Here is a 21,389-nt window from a genome sequence, read left to right on the forward strand (position 1 = left end):
GAAACCTTGAGATCATATCTCACTACTTTACTGATCTCATCCTTTATTAACATCTCCATTTCCTTTCCTTGTATCCTTCTGAAATGTCAAATACTGATGAATAAGAACATAAGAACATAAGAAATAGGAGCAGGAGTAGGCCAACTAGCCCTTCGAGCCTGCCCCGCCATTCAATAAGATCATGGCTGATCTGTCTTGGCTCAGTTCCACATTCCCGCCCTCTCCCCATAACCCTTAATCCCCTCTCTTATCAAAAACCCATCAACCCGCGTCTTAAAAATATTTAGCGAGGCAGCCTCCACCACTTCAACGGGCAGAGAATTCCAGAGATTCACCACCCTTTGAGTGAAGAAGTTCCTCCTCAACTCCGTTCTAAACCGCCCCCCCTTTATCTTGAGGCTGTGCCCCCTAGTCCTACTATCCTTTCTGAGCGGGAAGAGTCTCTCCACCTCTATCCTATCCATCCCATTCATCATCTTATACGTGAATATTCAAGTCCATGCCAGATGCAACCATACATGGAATTTTACTGGCCTGTCCACCATGGAAATCAAAATGGGTGAGGGGCAGAGGGGCATGGGAAGGTCCGTTGACCTTGGCCAGGATTTTACAGTTTCAGGATGAGCGAGGCCGTAAAATCCCAACCCATATCTCTGCAATGACTTTCATATCATATTTAATTATTTCCATTTATGTTATCAATTCATGCATTTTTTTTAATGAATGGTATGTGCATTCAGATAGAAAGCCTTTAATTTTACCATTTTCTCCTTCTTTGATCTTATTTTCTGGTGCATTATATTTGTACACCCTGTCCCTTCCAGTCACAGACTGGTTCTCAATATCTGCAATGCTACCCTTCACTATTGTCTTGTCTTTCCTCATCAACTGTCCAAATCTCCCTCCACATTAACTATCTCCTACACTTTTGACCAGTCCTAACTATACAGTTGTGTTAATGGAATTGATTGTAACTTCCATGCTCGAGTATGGACTGCGCAAACACCAATGCAAAGTTAATGCTGCTTGACATGGCAAGTAGCATACCTGCCAATGCACCAAACATTTCAGCATTTTTTTTTTGGCGCCTGCCCCATCAAAATACCCACATAAGTGTTCTGCACCTGGCTGCAGGCCATTCATTCCCAGTGCCTCAGCACATGCAGATCACGTGTCTTCATAGCGTACACAGTGTCAGTATCTGTGAATGTGAAATCAAGTGACATTGTTTAGAAAGTTTATTTATTAATGTCACAAGTAGGCTTACATTAACACTGCAATGAAGTTACTGCAAAAATCCCCGTATTGGCTTCTCATTTGATCTTCTTGCACTTCCATTTGTTGCTTTACCATCATTGCCTGACCAAATGGTTGTTCTCGCTATTTAAAAGGAAAACGGCAAAGTGAGAGGACTGTGATATGAAGGGTTTGGAGAAAATAAGGGTTGCATATTTACATCATCTATAGCTTGTAAATTAGATGGTGTAGTGATGTATGGGAGAAGTGGGATTAAGGTCAAGGAGACTGTCAGGTTCTATGTTTTCAGGCCCATCGTTGGCCTTGACCTCCGCAATGGGTGTCCTAATGTAGGAGTAAGGACAAACTGCTGCACCTCTCTCCATCTGGTTAGGTCCTGCCACCTCTTGTTATGAGCCACTTGTCCCTGCAAGAGAGGAAATTATGTCAGTGAATGTGGTGGCTGTCATGATTGAATAGCAGAAAATTATTTGACTTGATTTATTATTGTCACATGTATTAGTATGCAGTGAACAGTATACTGTTCATAGAAAGCATACTGTCCATAGAAAAGGAAAGGAGAGGGTGCAGAATGTAGTGCATAGCTGCAGTGTTGAGAAAGATAAACTTAATGCGAGGTAGGCCCATTCAAAAGCTTGATGGCAGAAAGGAAGAGCCGGTTGGTATGTGACACATCTTTTTCCTGATGTAAGAAGGGGGAAGAGAACATGTCCGGGGTGTGTGGGGTCTTTGACTATGCTGGCTGCTTTTCTGAGGCGGCAGGAAATGCAAACAGAGTCAATGGATGGGAGGCTGGTTTGTGTGATGTACTGCGTGATGTATGACACTTTGTAGTTTTTTGCAGTCTTGGTCAAAGCAAGAGCCATACAAAGCTGTGATACAACTTGAAAGAATGCTTCCTATGGTGCATCAGTAAGAGTTGGTGAGAGTCATAGTGGACATGCCAAATTTCCTTAGAAAGTAGCGGCGTTGGTGGGCTTTCTTAACTATAACTTGGTGTAGAGGAACCAGGACAGGTTGTTGGTGATCTTGACGCCTAGGAACTTGAAGTTCTTGATCATTTCCACTTCATCCTCATTGATGTAGACAAGGGCACGTCCTCCACTATGCTTCTTGAAGCTGATGACTATGTCCTTTGTTTTGTTGACATTGAGAGAGAGATTATTGTCATCACAGCAGTTCACCAGATTCTCTTTTCTATAATCCATTTTATCATTGTTTGAGACCTGACCCACTACAGTGGTGTCATCAGCAAACTTGAAAATCAAGTTGGAGGGGAATTTGCGCACACAGTCATAGGTATACAAGGAGTATAATAAAGGGCTAAGAACACAACCTTGTGGGACACCAATGTTGAGAATGATCATGGAGGAGGTGTTGTTGCCTATCCTTATTGATTGTGGTTTGTGGGTTGGGAAGTTTAGGATCTAATCGCAGAGGGAGGAGCCAAGCAGTGTGTGCAAGCTGTAGGATATAAGTGTGAAGCTTGTAGCTGTGCTAAGTTTGTGAGAGTAAGATGAAGCTATGAATGTTTGGTGTGATTCATGATAGAGATTGTTGATAGGTGAGTGTTCAGGTGTGTGGATTGAGCAGTGTGAGGTTAATGTACAATTGATGGATATGGCATTTAAAGATACATCCACTGACCTTGACCACTTATCTGAGGTCATTGAAATTTAGCAGCATCGCATTCTGGTCCACATTGCCAAGGTTATCTGGTCCCATTGCCCTCACACAGTCTGGCTGGAAGGCCTCCTGGCCCTCTGTGAATGGATTACCTCCTCCACTATAGAATGCACTACAGTTTGAGGGAATCTCAGCGATACTCTCTTGCCTGTATGATGTTCTTCATGCTCATAGTCACAAGCATTTCCAGCACCTGCTTCAACCAACATTGATTTATTTTTTTGTTAACAGAAGCAGGCCAACGTTTAGTAGTGCAAGTCCACTTCATGTGATGGTAGCCTGACACAAATTTGCTGCCCCTACTGAGACATGGAGCTACTCAACAACATGTTTAGTCCTGGCTATAGGTAGCAATCATGCAAATGAGTGGGCAACATGAAGTTGGTATATTGCATTCATTGAAAGCAACAAAGGCTAAATGTGCTTCGTGATGTTACGGCCCTTTTTTGGAACTATTAAGTAATGCCCCTGTCAGTGAGAAGTGTTCAGTCTGAGTGGTTGAAAGCTAGATCTTTTCTTGCTCATAGGTGCCATGGGCCACCTGTAGAAGTGATCGTATTTGATCTGAAACCTGCTGACTGCAAGTCTCTACTCAGAAACTGTACTGTCTCAAGAGGTCAGCAAGCCCGAAGTGGAAGCTGTACTCAGTCAGAAGGAGGACTCTGATGGAGGTGATCCCTCCCCTCCCCCAACTTCCTACTCAAAATTGAACTTAGTTCAGTTTTCACTCCCCCTTACCTCAATCTTTCAGCTGCAGCCAGTTTTAAACAAAAAGGCGGCATGGACAAGTTGGGCCGAAGGGCCTGTTTCCATGCTGTAAACCTCCATAATTAAGGCCAGGTGGTAAAAAAACTAAAGTAGGAGGATCTTAACTGGGGCAAGGATAGTCCACCCAGGCATAAAATCAGGACCAGGTCAAGGCAGGCTAATGAATAGAATCTGGTGCATGCAATTTCACATTTCCCACCCGCCTCAGAACCCACCAGGTGCATGATGACGTGTAAACTTTGTGGAGCTGTTGGCGTCTTCTTGTTTCTTCTCTTGTTTTCTTCAAGCTTCAATGTTATTCACCCATCTGATTTTTATTTTTCCACCTGTTTTTATCCTCAATTTCTCTACCAAGTGTTGTTATGACAAGGCTGTTGGATCTTTCTCTACCTGTACTTAGCAACCTTTTTGATTCCTGAATTTCAGCTCTTGATCTAATGCACTCATTTTCTTTCTGTCCATCCAAGATCCATCTTGTGACATCTAGATTCTGTATGGCAATTGTTACTACAGTAATGAAGAAGGAATAGGCTGCATCTCAAGAACTGTTGGCTGTTTACTCATCTATAATCTTCACAAATTCATCTGGAATATTTAGGATCAATTACAGTAAATTGTAAATTTCTAGAGTTTCTTTAGCTATCCTTTAATTTTCCTTGCTTATTGCCTTCCCTCTTTAGTAAACCTGATATCAGCATGATTAGGGTAGAATAGATCAAGTGGTGGAAACTTGCATGCACACTGCCTACTTTTTAGTTGTAAAATGGACCCAGTGATGGCCGATTCAGCAGTGAATTACCCCAAATCCAATCTGCGTGTATGTTTAAACCATTGAACCTTTTGAGGAATCCCTGGCAGCTACCCAAAAGCAAATTAAGAGTCCTATGCATGTAAATGAAGAATTTAACATGTGCTTTAGTTCCCTTAGTGATGAGCAAAGCAGGAGCAGGGCAACTCTGGACAGTGTCCTTCAACATCCCTGCAGTTGCCAATGAGACTCCAGTTTGCTTCATTTGAAAAAATTCCAAATTTGTTCCTGTGAAGCTCTAAGGAGTCTGGGGCTTGTGGACTGATTTTGGACTGGCCATTGACTTCCTATCTGGGGTTTGTGCAGTTGTCATGTCACTGGTTCAGCAACTGAAAACAAGCTACAATAATTTTCTACCTTTGGTCCTTGCATCGTATCTGGCAACTGAACTAAAGAAGCAGCAGAATTTGATCTGTTTGGTTATTGTTCCAGTAAAAGAGCATATTTGTGGATAAGTGTGGAAATGATGGTAGAAAAGATAAATTGCTTTATGGCAAGTTGAATTCACATTTACAGCAAACCAATGTTGTGATACTTGTAGAAGACATCCTGTTATTTACAGGGAACATTTAATTATTCACTCCAGAAATCTTAGTTTTCAGGTTAAATTATCATATAAGGTGGCCAATGTCCACAAAGTGCTTTTTCTAATAAATCAATTTTTGTGTTAGGCTCAAGCAGAAATACATTTATTACTGATTCAAATAAGATGAACTGTTCTGATTCTTCTTACATTCACTTAATGCTTGTAAATTAATATACTCATTGTTTGCCTGACAGAGATTCCCAACTGAGGATCACCTCATGATTCACAGGCATAAACATGAAATGACTTTGAAGTTTCCAGCAATAAAAACAGACAATATTTTGTCAGGTAAGAGCACAATATCCAATAATAATTTTTACAGAATGGTAAGAAAAGAAAACTGTTTCTCGCCTAAGTGTGTGAAAGATGGTATTAGAGTCCTTATTAGATTACACAGCACATACTTCGCTGAATTAAAATAATGTCATACTTTCTGCAGGAAAAAAAGATAAGAAGTTCTCTATATAACACTAGAAAGTAATTTTGACCAAGGTTCATTAGCTACAAAATCACTAATAGGTACAAATTTGTTGTATTTTCAAGTACATTGGTAAACACTTTGCAGACAATCCATGCCCCAACCAGGAGGCCTCAAGGATTGGCAAAAATTGAACTTAAAGTGTCACTTTAATAATTTGGGAAAGTTGAAGCCCAGAGCCTAGAGACTTCCACAAATTACTGATTAATTTAGTGCAGGGGTAGCAAAACAGTAGATAGCGTTGTAGTTATGTATTAATCCTGAGCCACACAGGTGCAAGGACAATCATCTATCTGATTAATAGCATATAGCAACACTTATTGGGGTAGGATGTTACTCTCTGAAATTGGCTCTTGTTGCACCCAAACAAAAGATGCAATGAAGCCTAACTGATATATTAAAACATTTTCTGAAGAATATTTCATAATGATATAAATGTTTAAATTTAGGGAATTGAAAAATGTGTAAATTGGAAAAGCGTATAAATTTAATTATTAAAGCAAATTCCATAATTGAGGGACAGATAGGCATTTCTGTAACTATCATCGTGAGTTCTATATGGTGTGTCCTCTCCCTGCTGCCAGAGTAAAGAACATCACAGAGAAGGTACAAAATATTTGGCAAGGAGAAGAGAGCAAGCCAGAAGTTGTGGTACACATTGGAACCAGTGACCTAACAAAGGGAGGTATTGAGTTTGTAAGATTAGATTTCCAGGAGCTTGGGAAAATGTTAATAATCAGGATTCAAGGCTGGTAATCACTGGATTACTTCCCAGTACCAAGCGCTATCGAGAGTAGAAATAGGAAGGTGGGAAGAATCAATGTGCTGTTTAATGCATTGCGCACGAGGAATTCTGGGGGAGGAGATACCTATGTAAACAGAATGGGTTATTCTTCAATCGGGCTGGAACTAACATCTTTACTGGATAGTTTATTACTGTGGTGGGGAGAACTAAATTTGCAAGGGGTGGTTGCGAATAGATATAAGTAAAAATAGGAACATGGCACACAAAGTGAAAGTGTTGGATAATACTAGAAAAGGGAGTAGTTCTATATTAGATAGACACAGCTGAATAAGTACTATGGGGAATGCAAAAACAGGATTACAATTAATTTATGTGAACATCCAAAGTGTGGTGAATAAAGTTGGTGAGCTACAAGTCTTGTGGGAATATGATGTAATGGCAACCGTGGAAACGTGGCTTAAAAGTGGTGAGAACTGGAGCTTAGTGCAGAAGAATATTAAGCGTTCAGAAAAGATAGAGAAGGGAAAAAGGGAGGTGGGGTGGCAGTACTGATTAGGGAAAACATTATCATTTGGGGAGAGGGAATATCCTTAAGAGGAAGGACAGAATCTGTTTGCTCAGAATTTAGAAGCAAAAAGATGCAGAAATGAATTGCACGTAACAGCAATGTGGCAAGCGATTTCACTGACTGGAAAATCTAGGCCATTATTAAGTAATATTTTGTTTATCATTGGCTTTTGAGAAATTAAACAACTTAATTAGAGTTTACTACGTTAATCATTCTATGATCAAATGTGTCACAACAAAAAAGTTGCATTTGCAAAAACAAGAGATGCAGAAATCTTGGTATTAATCATTGTAGCGCATAACAGTCCAGATTTTATGGTTATGTTGATGGTAAAACTACCCTACATTCACTGCTGTTACAAATGTGAAACTAACAGCAATTTCAAAGGACAGTAAGGGATAAAATTGATCCTCTTGAAGATCAGGGTGGTCAGCTATGTATGGAACCAAAAGAAATGGGGGAGATATTAAATGGGTTTTTTGCATCCATATTTACTAAGGAAACTGGCATGGAGTCTATGGAAATAAGGCAAACAAGTAGGGAGGTCATGGAACCCTATACAGATTAAAAGGGAAGAGGTGCTTGCTGTCTTGAGGCAAATCAGAGTAGATAAATCCCCAGGACCGGACAGGGTATTCCCTCGGACCTTGAAGGAGACTCGTGTTGAAATTGCAAGGGCCTTGGCAGATATATTTAAAATGTTGGTATTCACGGGTGAGGTGCAGGATGATTGGAGGATAGTTCATGTTGTTCCATTGTTTCAAAAAGGCTCAAAAAGTAATCCGGGAAATTATAGGTCAGTAAGTTTGACGTCAGTAGTAGGTAAATTATTGGGAGGAGTACTAAGAGATAGGATTCACAAATATTTGGATGGACAGGGATTTATTAGGGAGAATCAACATGGCTTTGTGCATGGTAGGTCACGTTTAACCAATCTATTAGAGTTTTTTGAGGATTAACCAGGAAAGTGGATGAAGGGAAGGCAGTGGATGTTGCCTACATGGACTTCAGTAAGGCCTGACAAGGTCCTGCATGGGTGGTTAGTTAGGAAGGTTCAGTCGCTAGGTATACGTGGAGAGGTAGTAAATTGGATTAGACATTGGCTCAATGGAAGAAGTCAGAATGTTTGTGGAGGATTGCTTCTCTGAGTGGAGGCCTGTGACTAGTGGTGTGACACAGAGATCTGTGCTGGGTCCATTGTTGTTTGTCATCTGTATCAATGATCTGGATGATAATGAGGTAAATTGGATCAGCAAATTTGCTGATGATACAAAGATTGGAGGTGTAATGGACTGTGAGGAAGGTTTTCAAAGCTTGGACCAGCTAGAAAAATGGGCTCAAAAATGGCAGATGGAATTTAATGCAGACAAGTATGAGGTATTGCACTTTGGAAGGACAAACTAAGGTAGAACATACAACGTAAATGGTAGGACACTGAAGAGTTCAGTAGAACAGAGGGATCTGAGAATACAGATACATAATTCCCTAAAAGTGGTATCACAGGTAGATAAGGTCGTAAAGAGTGCTTTTGGAACATTGGCCTTTACAAATCAAAGTATTGAGTATAAGTGTTGGAATGTTATGGTGAGGCTGTATAAGACATTGGTGAGGCCGAATTTAGAGTATTGTGTGCCATTTTGGTCGCCTAATTACAGGAAGGATATTAGTAAGGTTGAAAGAGTGCAGAGAAGGTTTACAAGGATTTGAGAAACTGAGTTACAGAGAAAGGTTGAATAGGTTAGGACTTTATTCCCTGGAGCATTGAAGAACAAGGAGAGATTTGATAGAGGTGTATAAAATGACGATGGGTATTGTTAGAGTGAATGCAAGCAGCTTTTTCCACTGAGGCTAGGAGAGAAAAAAAACTAGAGGACATGGGTTAAGGGTGAAGGGGAAAAGTTGAAAGGGAATACTGAATATTTGGGGGGGGGGGCTTCTTCACACAGAGAGTGGTGGGAGTGTGGAATGAGCAGCCAGGTGAAGTAGTGAAAGCGGGCTCACTTTTAACATTTAAGAAAAACTTGGACAGGTATATGGATGAGAGGGGAGTGGACTGATATGGTCCAGGTGCAGGTCAGTGGAACTAGGCAGAAAAATGGTTTGGCACAGCCAAGAAGGGCCAAAAGGCCTGTTACTGTGCTGTAATGTTCTATTATTCTATGGTTCTGGTGTTTGCTCATGCCCAGGTAAATGTGGAAATCCAGAAGTTGCCCTGTTCCTCCATAGAGTGCACTGTTTAAGCCCCTACAGATGGAAATTTTTAGAAATCACTTGAATTGATGTGAACTTCTATTATTGTGCCATTATTTTTACTGTCAAGTCCCTTTGAAAAGTTGCATCTTGTTACGTGCAACTGGGTTTTTAGCAACATGCTAAGTTCATAATTACTGTTGAACAGCTTCTCTGGCCCTATAAACCCTAGCTTATATTCATGAAATGTCCAATTTCTCCATTACAATAAAAATATTCCTTACATTTTAAATATTTGATGATAAGCATTTTATGCTACTTCTTCTAATTTAATCCCATGTCAATATCCCAGTCTTTATTCTGCTGTCTGTAAAATGATTAAATAGTAAAGAACAAATGGTGCTTTTAAGTTGGTCTGATATCTGTGGGAATTCTCAGTGTTGCGCACCCTGCTTGAAGATATCACTGCTGCTACATGCTGAAGACCAAACTAAGTTTTGAAAGGTGAAATTCACTTCACAGAGATTCCTAGATCTTTGTGAGCACTTTTTTTGGTGCTGACCAGTGTTTCCTCTGGTCTGACATAAGTCAGCTGCTTTAAGTTACTGAACATGCTTGGCCTTACAAAAGATTTAAAGGGCCACACACTTAAACAACATAAAAATTAGAGAGCAAAACAGAAAATGCTTGAAAAATTCAGCAGTCTGGCAGCATCTACCATTATAAAAAAATATAGAGTATGATGCTCATGTTTGCAAAGTCCAGGCCAGTACTCATTAACTCAGTTTTGAAATGCAATTGATTTTGGAGTGTTCAGTAAACACTACATATTAATTCATTGTCAATTCTCTATCATATGAAATTGAGTGTCTACAAATTAAACGGGTGTGTCAATGACGGGCAGTGTTTCAATTCTCAGCTGTCAACTATTATAGTGAGTGAAAAGTGAGACCTGTTTGGGGTATTGATCCTGGTGCTCCAGCACAATTTAAAACTTATGTGCCATTTGTGACCTGAATCCTGGCTGGTACTGAATGTTTCAGTTGTTCTGGAGTGTGTAATTCAATATGCAGCACTGGAAAGGACTCTTGTCTTTCAGTTTTGGTAGGTCATGCGTGATGAACCTGTACATTATGGCACTTCGCGTACTTTTTAAATGCAATGAATATATCTATTTCTACCATTATTTCAGGCAGTGAGCTCCACTGTACTTCCAATCCACTCTATCTCAACCCCTCATACTTGTATACATCTCAATTAAATCTCTCCATGGCCTCCTTTATTCTAGAGCAAACAACTACAGGCTCTCCACTCTTCCCTCTTGGCTAAAATTCTCAATGCCCTAGCAAAATTCTCACAAATCCCCTTTATACCCTCTTGCGCACAATCACATCTATCCAGTTGTATGATAACCAAAACATTACTCAATACTCTAGCTGCAATCTATTGGCTCAGATCTTCTTGAAAATTAAATGGTGAAAGGGTAGAAACAATAGAGGCCCAAAGAGGCTTAGTGTCCATGTACACAGATCATTAAAATGTCATGAACAGGTACAGAAAATAATCAAAAAGACTAATGGAATGTTGGCCTGTATTTTTAGAGGTCTACGTTACAAGTGGACAGAAATCATGCTACACCTATACAAAGCCCTGGTTAGAACACAGCTGGAGGAGTGTATTCAGTTCAAGACATTGCATCTTAAGAGGTGGCATGATGGCATAGTGATTAGTGCTGCTGCCTCACAGTGCGGGAGTCCTGGGTTCGATTCCAGCCTTGGTTCACTGTCTGTGTGAAGTTTGCAAATTCTCCCTGTATTTGCACGGGTTTCCTCTATGTGCTCCGGTTTCCTTCCACACGCCAAAGATATGCGCGTTCGGTTGATTGGCCATACTAAATTGCCTTTTTGTGTCAGGGGGATTAGCAGGGTAAATACTTGAGGTTTCGGGGATAGCGTTTGGGTAGGATTGCTGTTGGTGCAACCTCAGTTAGCAGAATGCACTGTAGGGATTCTATATTGGTGTTGAAACAAGTGCAATTTAAATTTATTAGAATGATATGTGGATTCTAAGTGTTAATTTATGAGGATACATTACACAAATGAGAGTTGTTTTCCATGGAATTTAGAAAGTTAAGGAGTGATTAAGAGAGAATCATGACTCCCTACAGTGCAGAAAGGCTCTATGTTTTAGGTTCTGTCCCCTAATTGTAGATTCCCCATCCAGCAGAAATCAGGTAGATTGAGAGAAACTACCAGTTCTTAATGTCTTAAACTTCAATCAAATCACTCCTTAACTTTCTAGAGACTGTCAGAAGTGAAGTTAGGAGAGCCAGGAAGGGTTGTAGCAGTTTGGAACTTTCTTCTGTAAACAGCAATTGCTGAGAGGACAGTTGTTACTTTTAAGTCTGAGATTGATGGATTTTTGTTCACCAAAGGTATTAAGATATACAGGGCAATGATAAGCATACGGAGTTAGATCATAGAGGAGTCATCATTTCTTGAATGGCAACATAGACACTCAAGAGGCTAGAGAACCTCTTCTAGTTTCTATGTAAACGAGAGTCAATGAAAGCTGACTTAAGTCAAACTGGAGGGGAACTTTAAACCCCTAGTTGTATCCAACCTACTGTCAGCTTGGCACAAGGTTAGTTAAAATGGAACAAGAGACTTACCTTTCATCTCATGTTCCCTGTACTAGACACTACAATTTTTATTTGCAGTCAACAAGAAAACCCATCTTGTGTCAGTATGAAGATTGGGTTCCACTGATGTCATCCAGATCTGACTGCATATTAAGCCTGGCCTTCATGGGGGAGGCCTTGATCAATATGCCCCAAAGAGTCCCAGAAAACTTATTTTCTTTAATGTTTTTTGTAAACCAGGATGTTCCCACAGGCCTTCTATAAAACCACGAACTTCTGCTCTGAACTTCCCACCCCTACAAACATTGGAATGCCATTACAAGACAGTTAATTTGATGCTGGTTTTTGTACGACCAGGTCCCTCTTAGCTATCCTGTAAGTGAACCTCTACTGAGTGAGAGATTTTTGATACAGTATTTCTCTGCAGGCTTTATTTGACCAGAAAATGAGACAATATCTTGAGGCACAGTAGCACAGTGGTTAGCACTGCTCCTTCACGCTCCAGGGACCTGGGTTCGATTCCCGGCTTGTGTCATTGTCTGTGTGGAGTTTGCACATTCTCCTCGTGTATCCGTGGCTTTCCTATGGGTGCTCCAGTTTCCTCCCATAGTCCAAAGATGTTCAGGTTAGATTGATTGACCATGCTAAAATTGCCCCTTAGTGTCCTGAGATGTGTAGGTTCGAGGGATTAGTGGGTAAATGTGTAGGGATATGGGGGTAGGGCCTGGGTGGGATTGTGGTCAGTGCAGACCCGATGGGCTAGATGGCCTCTTTCTGCACTGTAGGGATTCTATGATTCTATCTTCTTAAAGGAGTAGATATTTTAAACATTTGGACAATCTTTCTGTGGGATTTTGTTTGGCACTATCCTTTCCCTACTGAGTATCGTCTCCTTTTGATGTATTCCCACACATGATGGATAAAGATGAGGATTTTTTTAAATAGTGTGGTTTAGTCATACTGCTGGGAGAGGGTTGATACAATATCTACAATGAATGATTAAATATTGCGCCTTTCATAGACCCAGGACGTCCCAAAGATGTTTGTAGTCATCTAATTACTTATAATGTGTAGTCACTGTTATAATGCAGAAAAGAAAGCTGCTTAACAGATCCAGCAGCAACATTCCTTCAACATTTCATATTTTCATCAGTGGATTAATAGTTTATGTGATCGCTATCACCAGAAAGCAAAGGACAACTGCATCAGCAGCAAAACATAAGATAGATGAAATAAAAAAAATTGAGTGCCAAAAACAAGTTGGACTTCTACCCTGCTCAGGACAGAACTCTAGCCATACTCATGGTTAAAATATTTGTACAGAACAAAGCAGCAAATAACTGATTTGTTAATCCCTTAGAATAGACAAACACAATTATAAATTATAGGGCTACAGATGCACAAATAACTAAAAGTAGCAACAAAAGATAATGCAACCTTTAAAAAGCAAACAAACACTGGGGTTCATTTCAGGAAGGATAGAATTGGAAAGCAGAGAAGGTATATTAAATGTTTATAAAACCTTAGTTAGATTGCACTTGGAATACAAGGAACAGTTGTGACCTGATAGAGGTTTTTAAGATTGTGAAATGGTTTGATAGTGTTGAAATAGAGATGATTGCCTGGAAATTAGATTGTGCTGCTATTTGGGCAGTGGGGTTATGTCTTGCTATAGTGGAGGTGGGAACCATGCAAATTTTGTGTGGCCTCCTCATTGCAGTGATTGTGCCATGCAGCCCAGGATGATCTGTGTGGTAGTCTGGCTGCATGCAGAATGTGAGTCTTAAGAGTGTGCGGGGCTAGCCTCAGCTTTCAAATGTGGTGTGTCCCTTGTATCGGGGAGCTGCACTGGTTAACGGGGGCTGCAAAAAATTGATAACTGAAATAGCAAAATAAGGAAAGTAAAGGACAATGGAATATTTGGCTGGCGAGAGGGCCCAAGATATTGCTATTCTAGAGGCAATAGTGTCAGAGGTGGACTCAAAGAGAGAGTCAGCATGTGTGCATGGGCAAAACTAGAATTAGGGGGACCTGTAGGAGCAACTGTTTTGTAAACAAGCTTGGCAGTCATCTAAAACTCCTTCAGCATCTGTTACATAAATCCCAGTAGTATTAGCAACTTAAAAGAACTGTAGAAACCACCAAACACTTACAGAATTGCAGCAATCATTGGAAGAAATCAACCAACATTGAAGCTGCAAGTCATTGCTGATCCAAAGGCAGGGAATTATAGGCCGGTTAGTTTAACGTCTGTTGTAGGTAAAATGTTAGAATCCGTCATCAAGGAGGAAATAGCGAGGCATCTTGAGGGGAATTGCTTGATAGAGCGGACGCAGCACGGTTTCGTTAAGGGGAAGTCGTGTCTGACGAATTTATTGGAGTTCTATGAGGATGTGTCTAGGGCGGTGGATAGAGGAGAGCCGGTGGATGTGGTCTTTCTTGATTTTCAGAAGGCGTTTGACAAGGTACCTCACAAGAGGTTATTGCAGAAGGTAAGGGGACATGGAGTTGGGGGTAGGGTGTTAGCGTGGATAGAGGATTGGTTGTCAAATAGGAGGCAGAGAGTGGCGGTTAATGGGTGCTATTTGGATTGGCGGTTGGTGACTAGTGGGGTGCCCCAGGGGTCGGTGCTGGGGCCTCAGCTATTTACCATTTATATAGATGATCTGGAGGAGGGAACCGAGTGTATGGTGTCGAAATTTGCTGATGACACCAAGATTGGTGGAACAGCAAATTGCGCGGAGGGTGTGGAGAGTCTGCAGAAGGATCTAGATAGGCTGGGCGAATGGGCCAGGAAATGGCAAATGGAATTTAATGTTGGCAAGTGCGAGGTGGTCCACTTTGGTAGGAATAATGGTAGGAAGGACTATTACTTACGTGGCGAAAAACTGCAGCAGGCGACGGTGCAGAGGGACCTCGGGGTCCTTGTGCATGAGTTGCAAAAACCCAGCCTGCAGGTGCAGCAGCTGGTCAGGAAGGCTAATGGGATGCTGGCCTTCATAGCGAGGGGGATTGAATATAAAAGTAGGGAGGTCTTGCTGCAGCTGTATAGGGCATTGGTGAGGCCGCAGCTGGAGTACTGTGTGCAGTTTTGGTCGCCGCACTTACGCAAGGATATTTTGGCCTTGGAGGGAGTGCAGAGGAGGTTTACTAGGCTGATACCGGAGTTGAGGGGGTTGAGCTATGAGGAGAGGCTGAATAAACTAGGCTTGTACTCGTTAGAGTTTAGAAGAATGAGGGGAGATCTCATTGAGACATATAAGATGATGAATGGGATGGATAGGATAGTGGTGGAGAGGCTCTTCCCACTCAGAAAGGACAGTCGGACAGTCAGGGGCACAGCCTCAAGATAAAGAGGGGGTGGTTTAGAACGGAGTTAAGGAGGAACTTCTTCACTCAAAGGGTGGTGAATCTCTGGAATTCTCTGCCCGTTGAAGTGGTGGAGGCTGCCTCGCTAAATATTTTTAAGACGCGGGTTGATGGGTTTTTGATAAGCGAGGGGATTAAGGGTTATGGGGAGAGGGTGGGAATGTGGAACTGAGCCACGACAGATCAGCCATGATCTTATTGAATGGCGGGGCAGGCTCGAAGGGCTGGATGGCCTACTCCTCCTATTTCTTATGTTCTTATGTTTATGTTCTTTTAAATAGGGCTGATGGGGTATCTTCTGTTGTTCTGTACTTAAGGGAAATTGTTAGAGCATTGAGCTCAAAAATGGCACTGCTGTCATCAAATCAGTGTCACACACTGACTGACGTTATGATCTTGCTGCTGTGCATATAATTACGAATGCTAAATGTTCATTGCACACATGCTAACAGCAGTATTAATATGGTGTCTAATGCAGTTTGCTCCACTAGTGTGTGATCATGCTGCTGATACCATCTTGCTGTTCTAAGGAATCTTGTAGTGCCCGAGATATAAATGCTAATGAGTTCAGTTTGCTGTTCCACAGCTCTGATATCTATCCAACTGGAGCTAGAGTTGTAGGAGGCAGAGAATGAGGAAGATATCACCTTTCATTGATTATTCATGAACTTCATTCAAACTGAGTTAACAATTATAACACATTTCTTTACAGATCAGACTCCCACCCCTACTCGATTTTTGAAGAACTGTGAAGAAGTTGGACTCTTTAATGAACTTGCATGTTCCTTAGAGCAGGAGTTTAGAAAAGCACAGGAAGAGGAAGACAATAAAAGGGTATGTGAGTATACTGCATTGATGTGCATTAACCCTCTGCAGGATCTCCTGCTCTTTCAATGGAAATGTTTTGGAATGTCTAATTAACACTGTGCTGCAACTTCATTATGTATTGTTTTAACAACAGCCTATTTATACAGTATTTGTTTCAAGAGAAAGTTAATTTCTCAATGTACTCTTTGGTGCTCTGCCAACAAAAACTACAAAATATTAGATTATTAAGTATTTACGAGTTTCAGTAATAGATCAAACTTTAAGGTCTAACAATGTTCTTCTAGCTATGACACAATTTACTTCAAGCAGATGAATTAAAGGTTTTTCTCTCTCACTGATGGAATAGATAAGATCAGAAATTACGTCGATATTTGCATTGAATCAATTTGAATATATTGCGTAGAAATTCAAGCTATTCAGTTGAATCTGTGTTGATGATTAAACTCCTCACGAGTAACCTCCCATTCCACCTACCTCACTTCAGAATTTCAGCGCATCTTTCTATTCCCTTTTCTCTTATCTCTTATGACATTGTCTAGTTCACTTTTGAAAACATCTAAACCATCTGCCTTGATCATTTTCCTCTCTTCATCTTTATTTCACTACTACAGTAATTACTAATTATAATGGGCCATAACTTGAGCACTCTAGGACAGTGTAACTGAGGGTACCTCAAAGATATGCTGGGGAACTACCCCATTTCCAGGTAAGGTTTACTCAGAAATTGCCTGGGAAGTGCAAACTTCCCCTGGAGAATTTCTCTGCACTGGGAACCACCCAAAAATGCAGTTTAAGTTGCAAATGTGGATAGAAACTAACAAATGACCACCAAAAATTTAACAAAAAGGGGAAAAATAGAATAAGAGAATAAACTAGCTACGAACATAAAAACAGGTTGCAAGACCTTTTACAAGTACATAGAAAGGAACAGAGTAGCTGAAATGAACATTGGTCCCTTAGGAGCAGAAACAGGAGAAATTATTATGGGGAAAGAGGAAGTGGCAAAGACGTTGAACAAATATTTTGTCTCAATCTTCACAATAGAAGATACAAGCTATATACTATAAATCGAGGAAACCTAGGTACTAAAAAGAGTGAGGAAAATTAATGTAACTAATGAAAGCAGGGAAAAGGTGCTGGAGAAACTTAAGCAACTAAAATCTGACAAATCCACGAGACCTAACAACCTACATCTTGGGGTTCTAAAGAGAGCTGCAGAGATAGTGGATGCAGAGGAGAGATGCATTGGCTGAAATGTTCCAAAACTCCTAAATTCTGGAACAGTGCCACAGATCAGAAGTTAGCAAATTCAAGAGAAGGGGGGAGAAAAGAAATCAGGGAACTACAGTGAGTTAACTTGATTTATGTCATCAAAAAAGTGTCTTTTTTTTATTCATTCATGGACAATGGGTGTCGCTGGCTGGCCAGCACTTTTTGCCCATTTCTAATTGCCTTTGGAGGGCAGTTGAGAGTCAACCACATCGCTGTGGCTCTGGAGTCATATGTAGGCCAGACCAGATGAGAATGGCAGATTTCCTTCCCAAAAAGACATTAGTAAACCAGATGGGTTTTCCTGACCAACGATGATGGTTTCATGGTCTTCAATAAAATTCTTAATTCTAGATTTTTTTAAAATTCAAATTCCACCATCTACCGTGGCAGGATTTGAAGCCTGAACACTAGCTAAGTTTCTGGATTAATAGTCTAGTGATAATACCACTAGGTCTTTGCCTCCCGATTGGGAGGCTAATTTTAAGGAAGTGTTAGTGTACTCAGAAAATCCTTGAATGATCAGACAAAGTCCATTATGGCTTTAGGAGAGGGAACTTGTGTTTGACAAACTTTATTGTTTAGGGTTTTTTGAGCAGGTAACTAGTAGGATAGATAAAGGAAAAGTAACAGATGTAGAATAGCTGCATTTCTAAAAGGCTTTCCATAAGGTGTCACACAAAAGGATATGGGGAAAATAAAGGCTGATGGAGTTGGAGAATGGACAGGAACCAAAGGATAGGCATAAATGGGGCATTTTCAAGAATCTATCTATCTCAGCCTGCAATCGTACAAGGACTAGGGAACACAGGTTTAAGATTTTGGGCAATAGCTGCAGGGGAAGTGTGTGGAAGAACATTTTTATGTAGTGAGTGGCAATGATCTGAAACTCACTGCTCATGATGGCAGTAGAAGTGGAAATGATCAATGATTTCAAAAAGAAATTGGATAGGCACCTAAAGATAATAAACCTGCCATGCAACATTGTTTGAGAGTCAGAGTGGGAATGACAGGATTGCTCCACAGAGAACTGGCACCATTTTGATGGACTGAATAGCCTCTTTCTGTACCATAAATGACTATAGGAGAAAGGAAATGAATCCAACTTATGATCATTTAGAGAAAAATCTAAGTGTGACAATATGGTCACTTTTATATCAAGCAATTTCCAGGGAACATGCAGGCAACTCCAGTACATTCATTTTAGCTTATCCCATGCTTCGATAAATTTAAAATGCTCAATGTATTCAAACTGTGCATCTTTTTGTTTGAATAATGGTCAACCTTGGTTTAATGTGGTTTCTGTCAACTTGCTAGCGACTCAAAACCCCATGTCAGGAAGTGAGAAAAATCACAATTTATCCAAACCAACTTAAATGAAAACAAAACTGAACAAAATAACCTTACCATAATAATCCAATTTGTAGGTATTGAGTCTCATTAAAGTAAATTGGTGTCAAGAATCTCGTTCCCTTCTCCCCTCCCCAAAAGTGACCATCTCCCAGTTTTTGACATGATTAGAAATTCATTTAACTTACAGATCTGATTTCAGACTTAATTTTGGTGGTCTTTTTATAGTAATAAAATAGTCAATGGGGGCGATCATACTGTGTGCCCCACCAGCCAGGGCGGGGCGAGCCAGTAAGATCACACAACAGCCAAGAAATCAGGTGCACGACAAATTTCTCGCCTCGTGATCTTATCGGCACCAGATATCCAGCATGATCAGCCTCCCATCCATTTCCAGCGAGAGGTTGAATAATTTATGTAAATGTATTTAAGTAGTATTTCACATTGATTCAATGAGCCTGGGACAGAATCATTTAGGCTCACTTGCCTCTGTGGCCTCAGCTGGAGAGCTTCTGTTTGGCGAGAATTACATATGGTCTCCGGCAACTTGGACCAATCGTGATGGCCTCACAGGTGGAACTGGAGGCCACTGAGGACCTCTGAAGAAGTCGAGGCAAGGGGGAGGTGTCCCTTGGGGCCTGAAGGGTGGGGTAAGGTCGGTGCTGGGGCCTACGGGGGCAGGGCCAGACTGGACGCAGGTAGAAATGGAGGATCCCGCTGCCACACTGCAGGAGGGTAGTGGGGAAGTGAGCGTGGGGATAATCGTCTGGCATGGGCAATATTTTTGGGTGGGGTTGGGCTTGCTGGAGGTGAGGTTAGCTGAGTCGAGGCCAGTTGCAGTAGCAGAGGCCTAGCAGGTCTCTCTCTCTCTCGACCTGTCAGGCCTGTCAGGCCGCTTGTCCCACCGGTTGATCAACGTAGCCAGTTGGTAAAATCGCGAGAGGGTGACAAACCACGTTCGTGCCCGGTTTCTCGCCTGTTGTGATACTACTGGCACTGTGAAGCCATTATGATCAGCCTCACATCTGGGAAGGGCGCGAGGCTGATTATAATAGTTAAATCTTAATTTGAATATCATTAGTGAGCCCGAGATGGAATTGTCCAGGTTCACTTGTGTTAAGCACCTTGCCGGAGGAGGTTGTCACCAGCGAGGATCACGTATGGTCCCCAGCAATGGGGAGCGATGCTGGTGATGAAATAGTTGCACTTAAAGGTATCACTCTCACATGTAACATTGTAATGTTGTTTGGTCTGTCTACATTTAGGAATTAGTGATTTGACTATGCCAATCATTCATTCAACAAGGCTGCTGGGTCTGGAGTATTGTGATGAAGAAGTAGTTTGATCAATATTCGATTTCTCTCACACAATCTGAAATAGCTTGCCAATAAATTGCAAACTATTATCCGTAATGATCTCTCTGGGCACACCAAATAAATACTGTTAGAGTAGGCATGGCAGTTGTGCTGGCTGTATTGTATAACTGTCGAATTGTCGGGTAAAGTAATCAACAATGAGATGACATGAGAGGTTGAATGTGATTTTGGAGCAAAGATAGGTAGGAATGCCATGTGGAATCAATGGTGCTTTGTGTTGCCTTGGCATATGTTCTTGACATGCCTCACAATTGTTGCTGATGACTTCAGTGTCATGGAGGTTTACAGTCATTGTTAATACCTGACCAGTAAACCGTTTCTCTTGCAAGTTTTGTCTGATCTGGGCATCACGGTGGCACATTGGTTAGCACTCACAGCACCAGGGACCTGGGTTCAATTCCCAGCTTGGGTCACTGTCTTTGTGGAGTTTGCATGTTCTCCCCATGTCTGCATGGGTTCCCTCCAGGTGCTCCAGTTTCCTCCCACAATCTGAAAGATGTGCTGCTTAGGTGCATTGACCTGAACAGGTGAGGGAGTGTGGCGACTAGAGAAATTTCACAGTAACTTCATTGCAATGTTAATGTAAGCCTTACTTGTGACTAATAAATAAACTTTAATTTATGCACATGTCTAATTGATGAAATTGTTGAAGACAATGAGGTTGCAAAGATTACAGAATGATGACCTGCTTGACTTTAAAAATAACTCACTGGGAGATGTCTAGCTTGTTCAGATAAGGGCAAAATGGTCTCATGTGTTCATGGACATGCAAAATTGTATCAGGTCATCTTTCGATGATGGTTTTCCACAGTCCCTGCAGTATAGATTCGTTCACCCCTTCTCCTTGTAACTGCTGACATTTGCATTGTGCAAAATGTACCAGATAAATTTGGGGAATATCTTAAGTTCAGTGTCAATGAAATCAACTTGTAGATCTAACGATATATTTTCTGCTTTTGCTGTGTTAGACGATCTGTTAAATATATATCCAATATGAATATCCAGTTGCCTGGATTGTACCTAATCTCTCAGTCATAGCCATGAATCTTTATCAAGAGACATTGCAATCTTGGCAGTGCATAGGCTAACAGTTTTCACCAGATCACCTCCAGTGCCTTGTGACCAGTCTCTACAACAAACCTTTTGCCAAATGCATACGTATGAAAATGCATGATTCCAAACACCTAAAGCTAATGTTTTTTGCTCTATATTGGAGTAGTTGGATCGCATTAGATTTTGAGATTTTGAAGCAAATGCAATTGGCTTGCCTTTTTGTAATATGTATGCTTCCACAACTTTATGTGAAGCATCCATTTCCAGGATAGTTGTCCAGGATTGTAAAATTGTGATATTGATGCTTTTGACTGTTCGTGTTGAAAGAGGTATTGGTGGTTTTCGTGTCACAGAAAAGGCATATCCTTTCTCAACAACAATAGTAAATCATAAAGGCAAAGTACAGTAGATTCTGGA

At 41.0% G+C, this 21,389-nt stretch overlaps 1 protein-coding gene across 2 annotated transcripts in view; it reads left to right on the forward strand.

Moving 5' to 3' along the window:
* Window positions 1-21,389, forward strand: part of creb5b (cAMP responsive element binding protein 5b) — a 359,057-nt gene that overhangs the window by 46,116 nt on the left and 291,552 nt on the right. For both annotated transcript variants that reach the window (XM_080205922.1, XM_080205930.1), the window contains exons 3-4: window positions 5,300-5,393; window positions 15,809-15,930. In XM_080205922.1, coding sequence (XP_080062048.1) covers window positions 5,300-5,393; window positions 15,809-15,930 — 216 coding nt within the window. The remainder of the gene's footprint in view (window positions 1-5,299; window positions 5,394-15,808; window positions 15,931-21,389) is intronic.

Source organism: Carcharhinus amblyrhynchos, chromosome 2, assembly GCF_965287045.1.
Source record: "Carcharhinus amblyrhynchos chromosome 2, sCarAmb.v2.hapA, whole genome shotgun sequence".
Taxonomy (NCBI): Eukaryota; Metazoa; Chordata; class Chondrichthyes; order Carcharhiniformes; family Carcharhinidae; genus Carcharhinus; species Carcharhinus amblyrhynchos.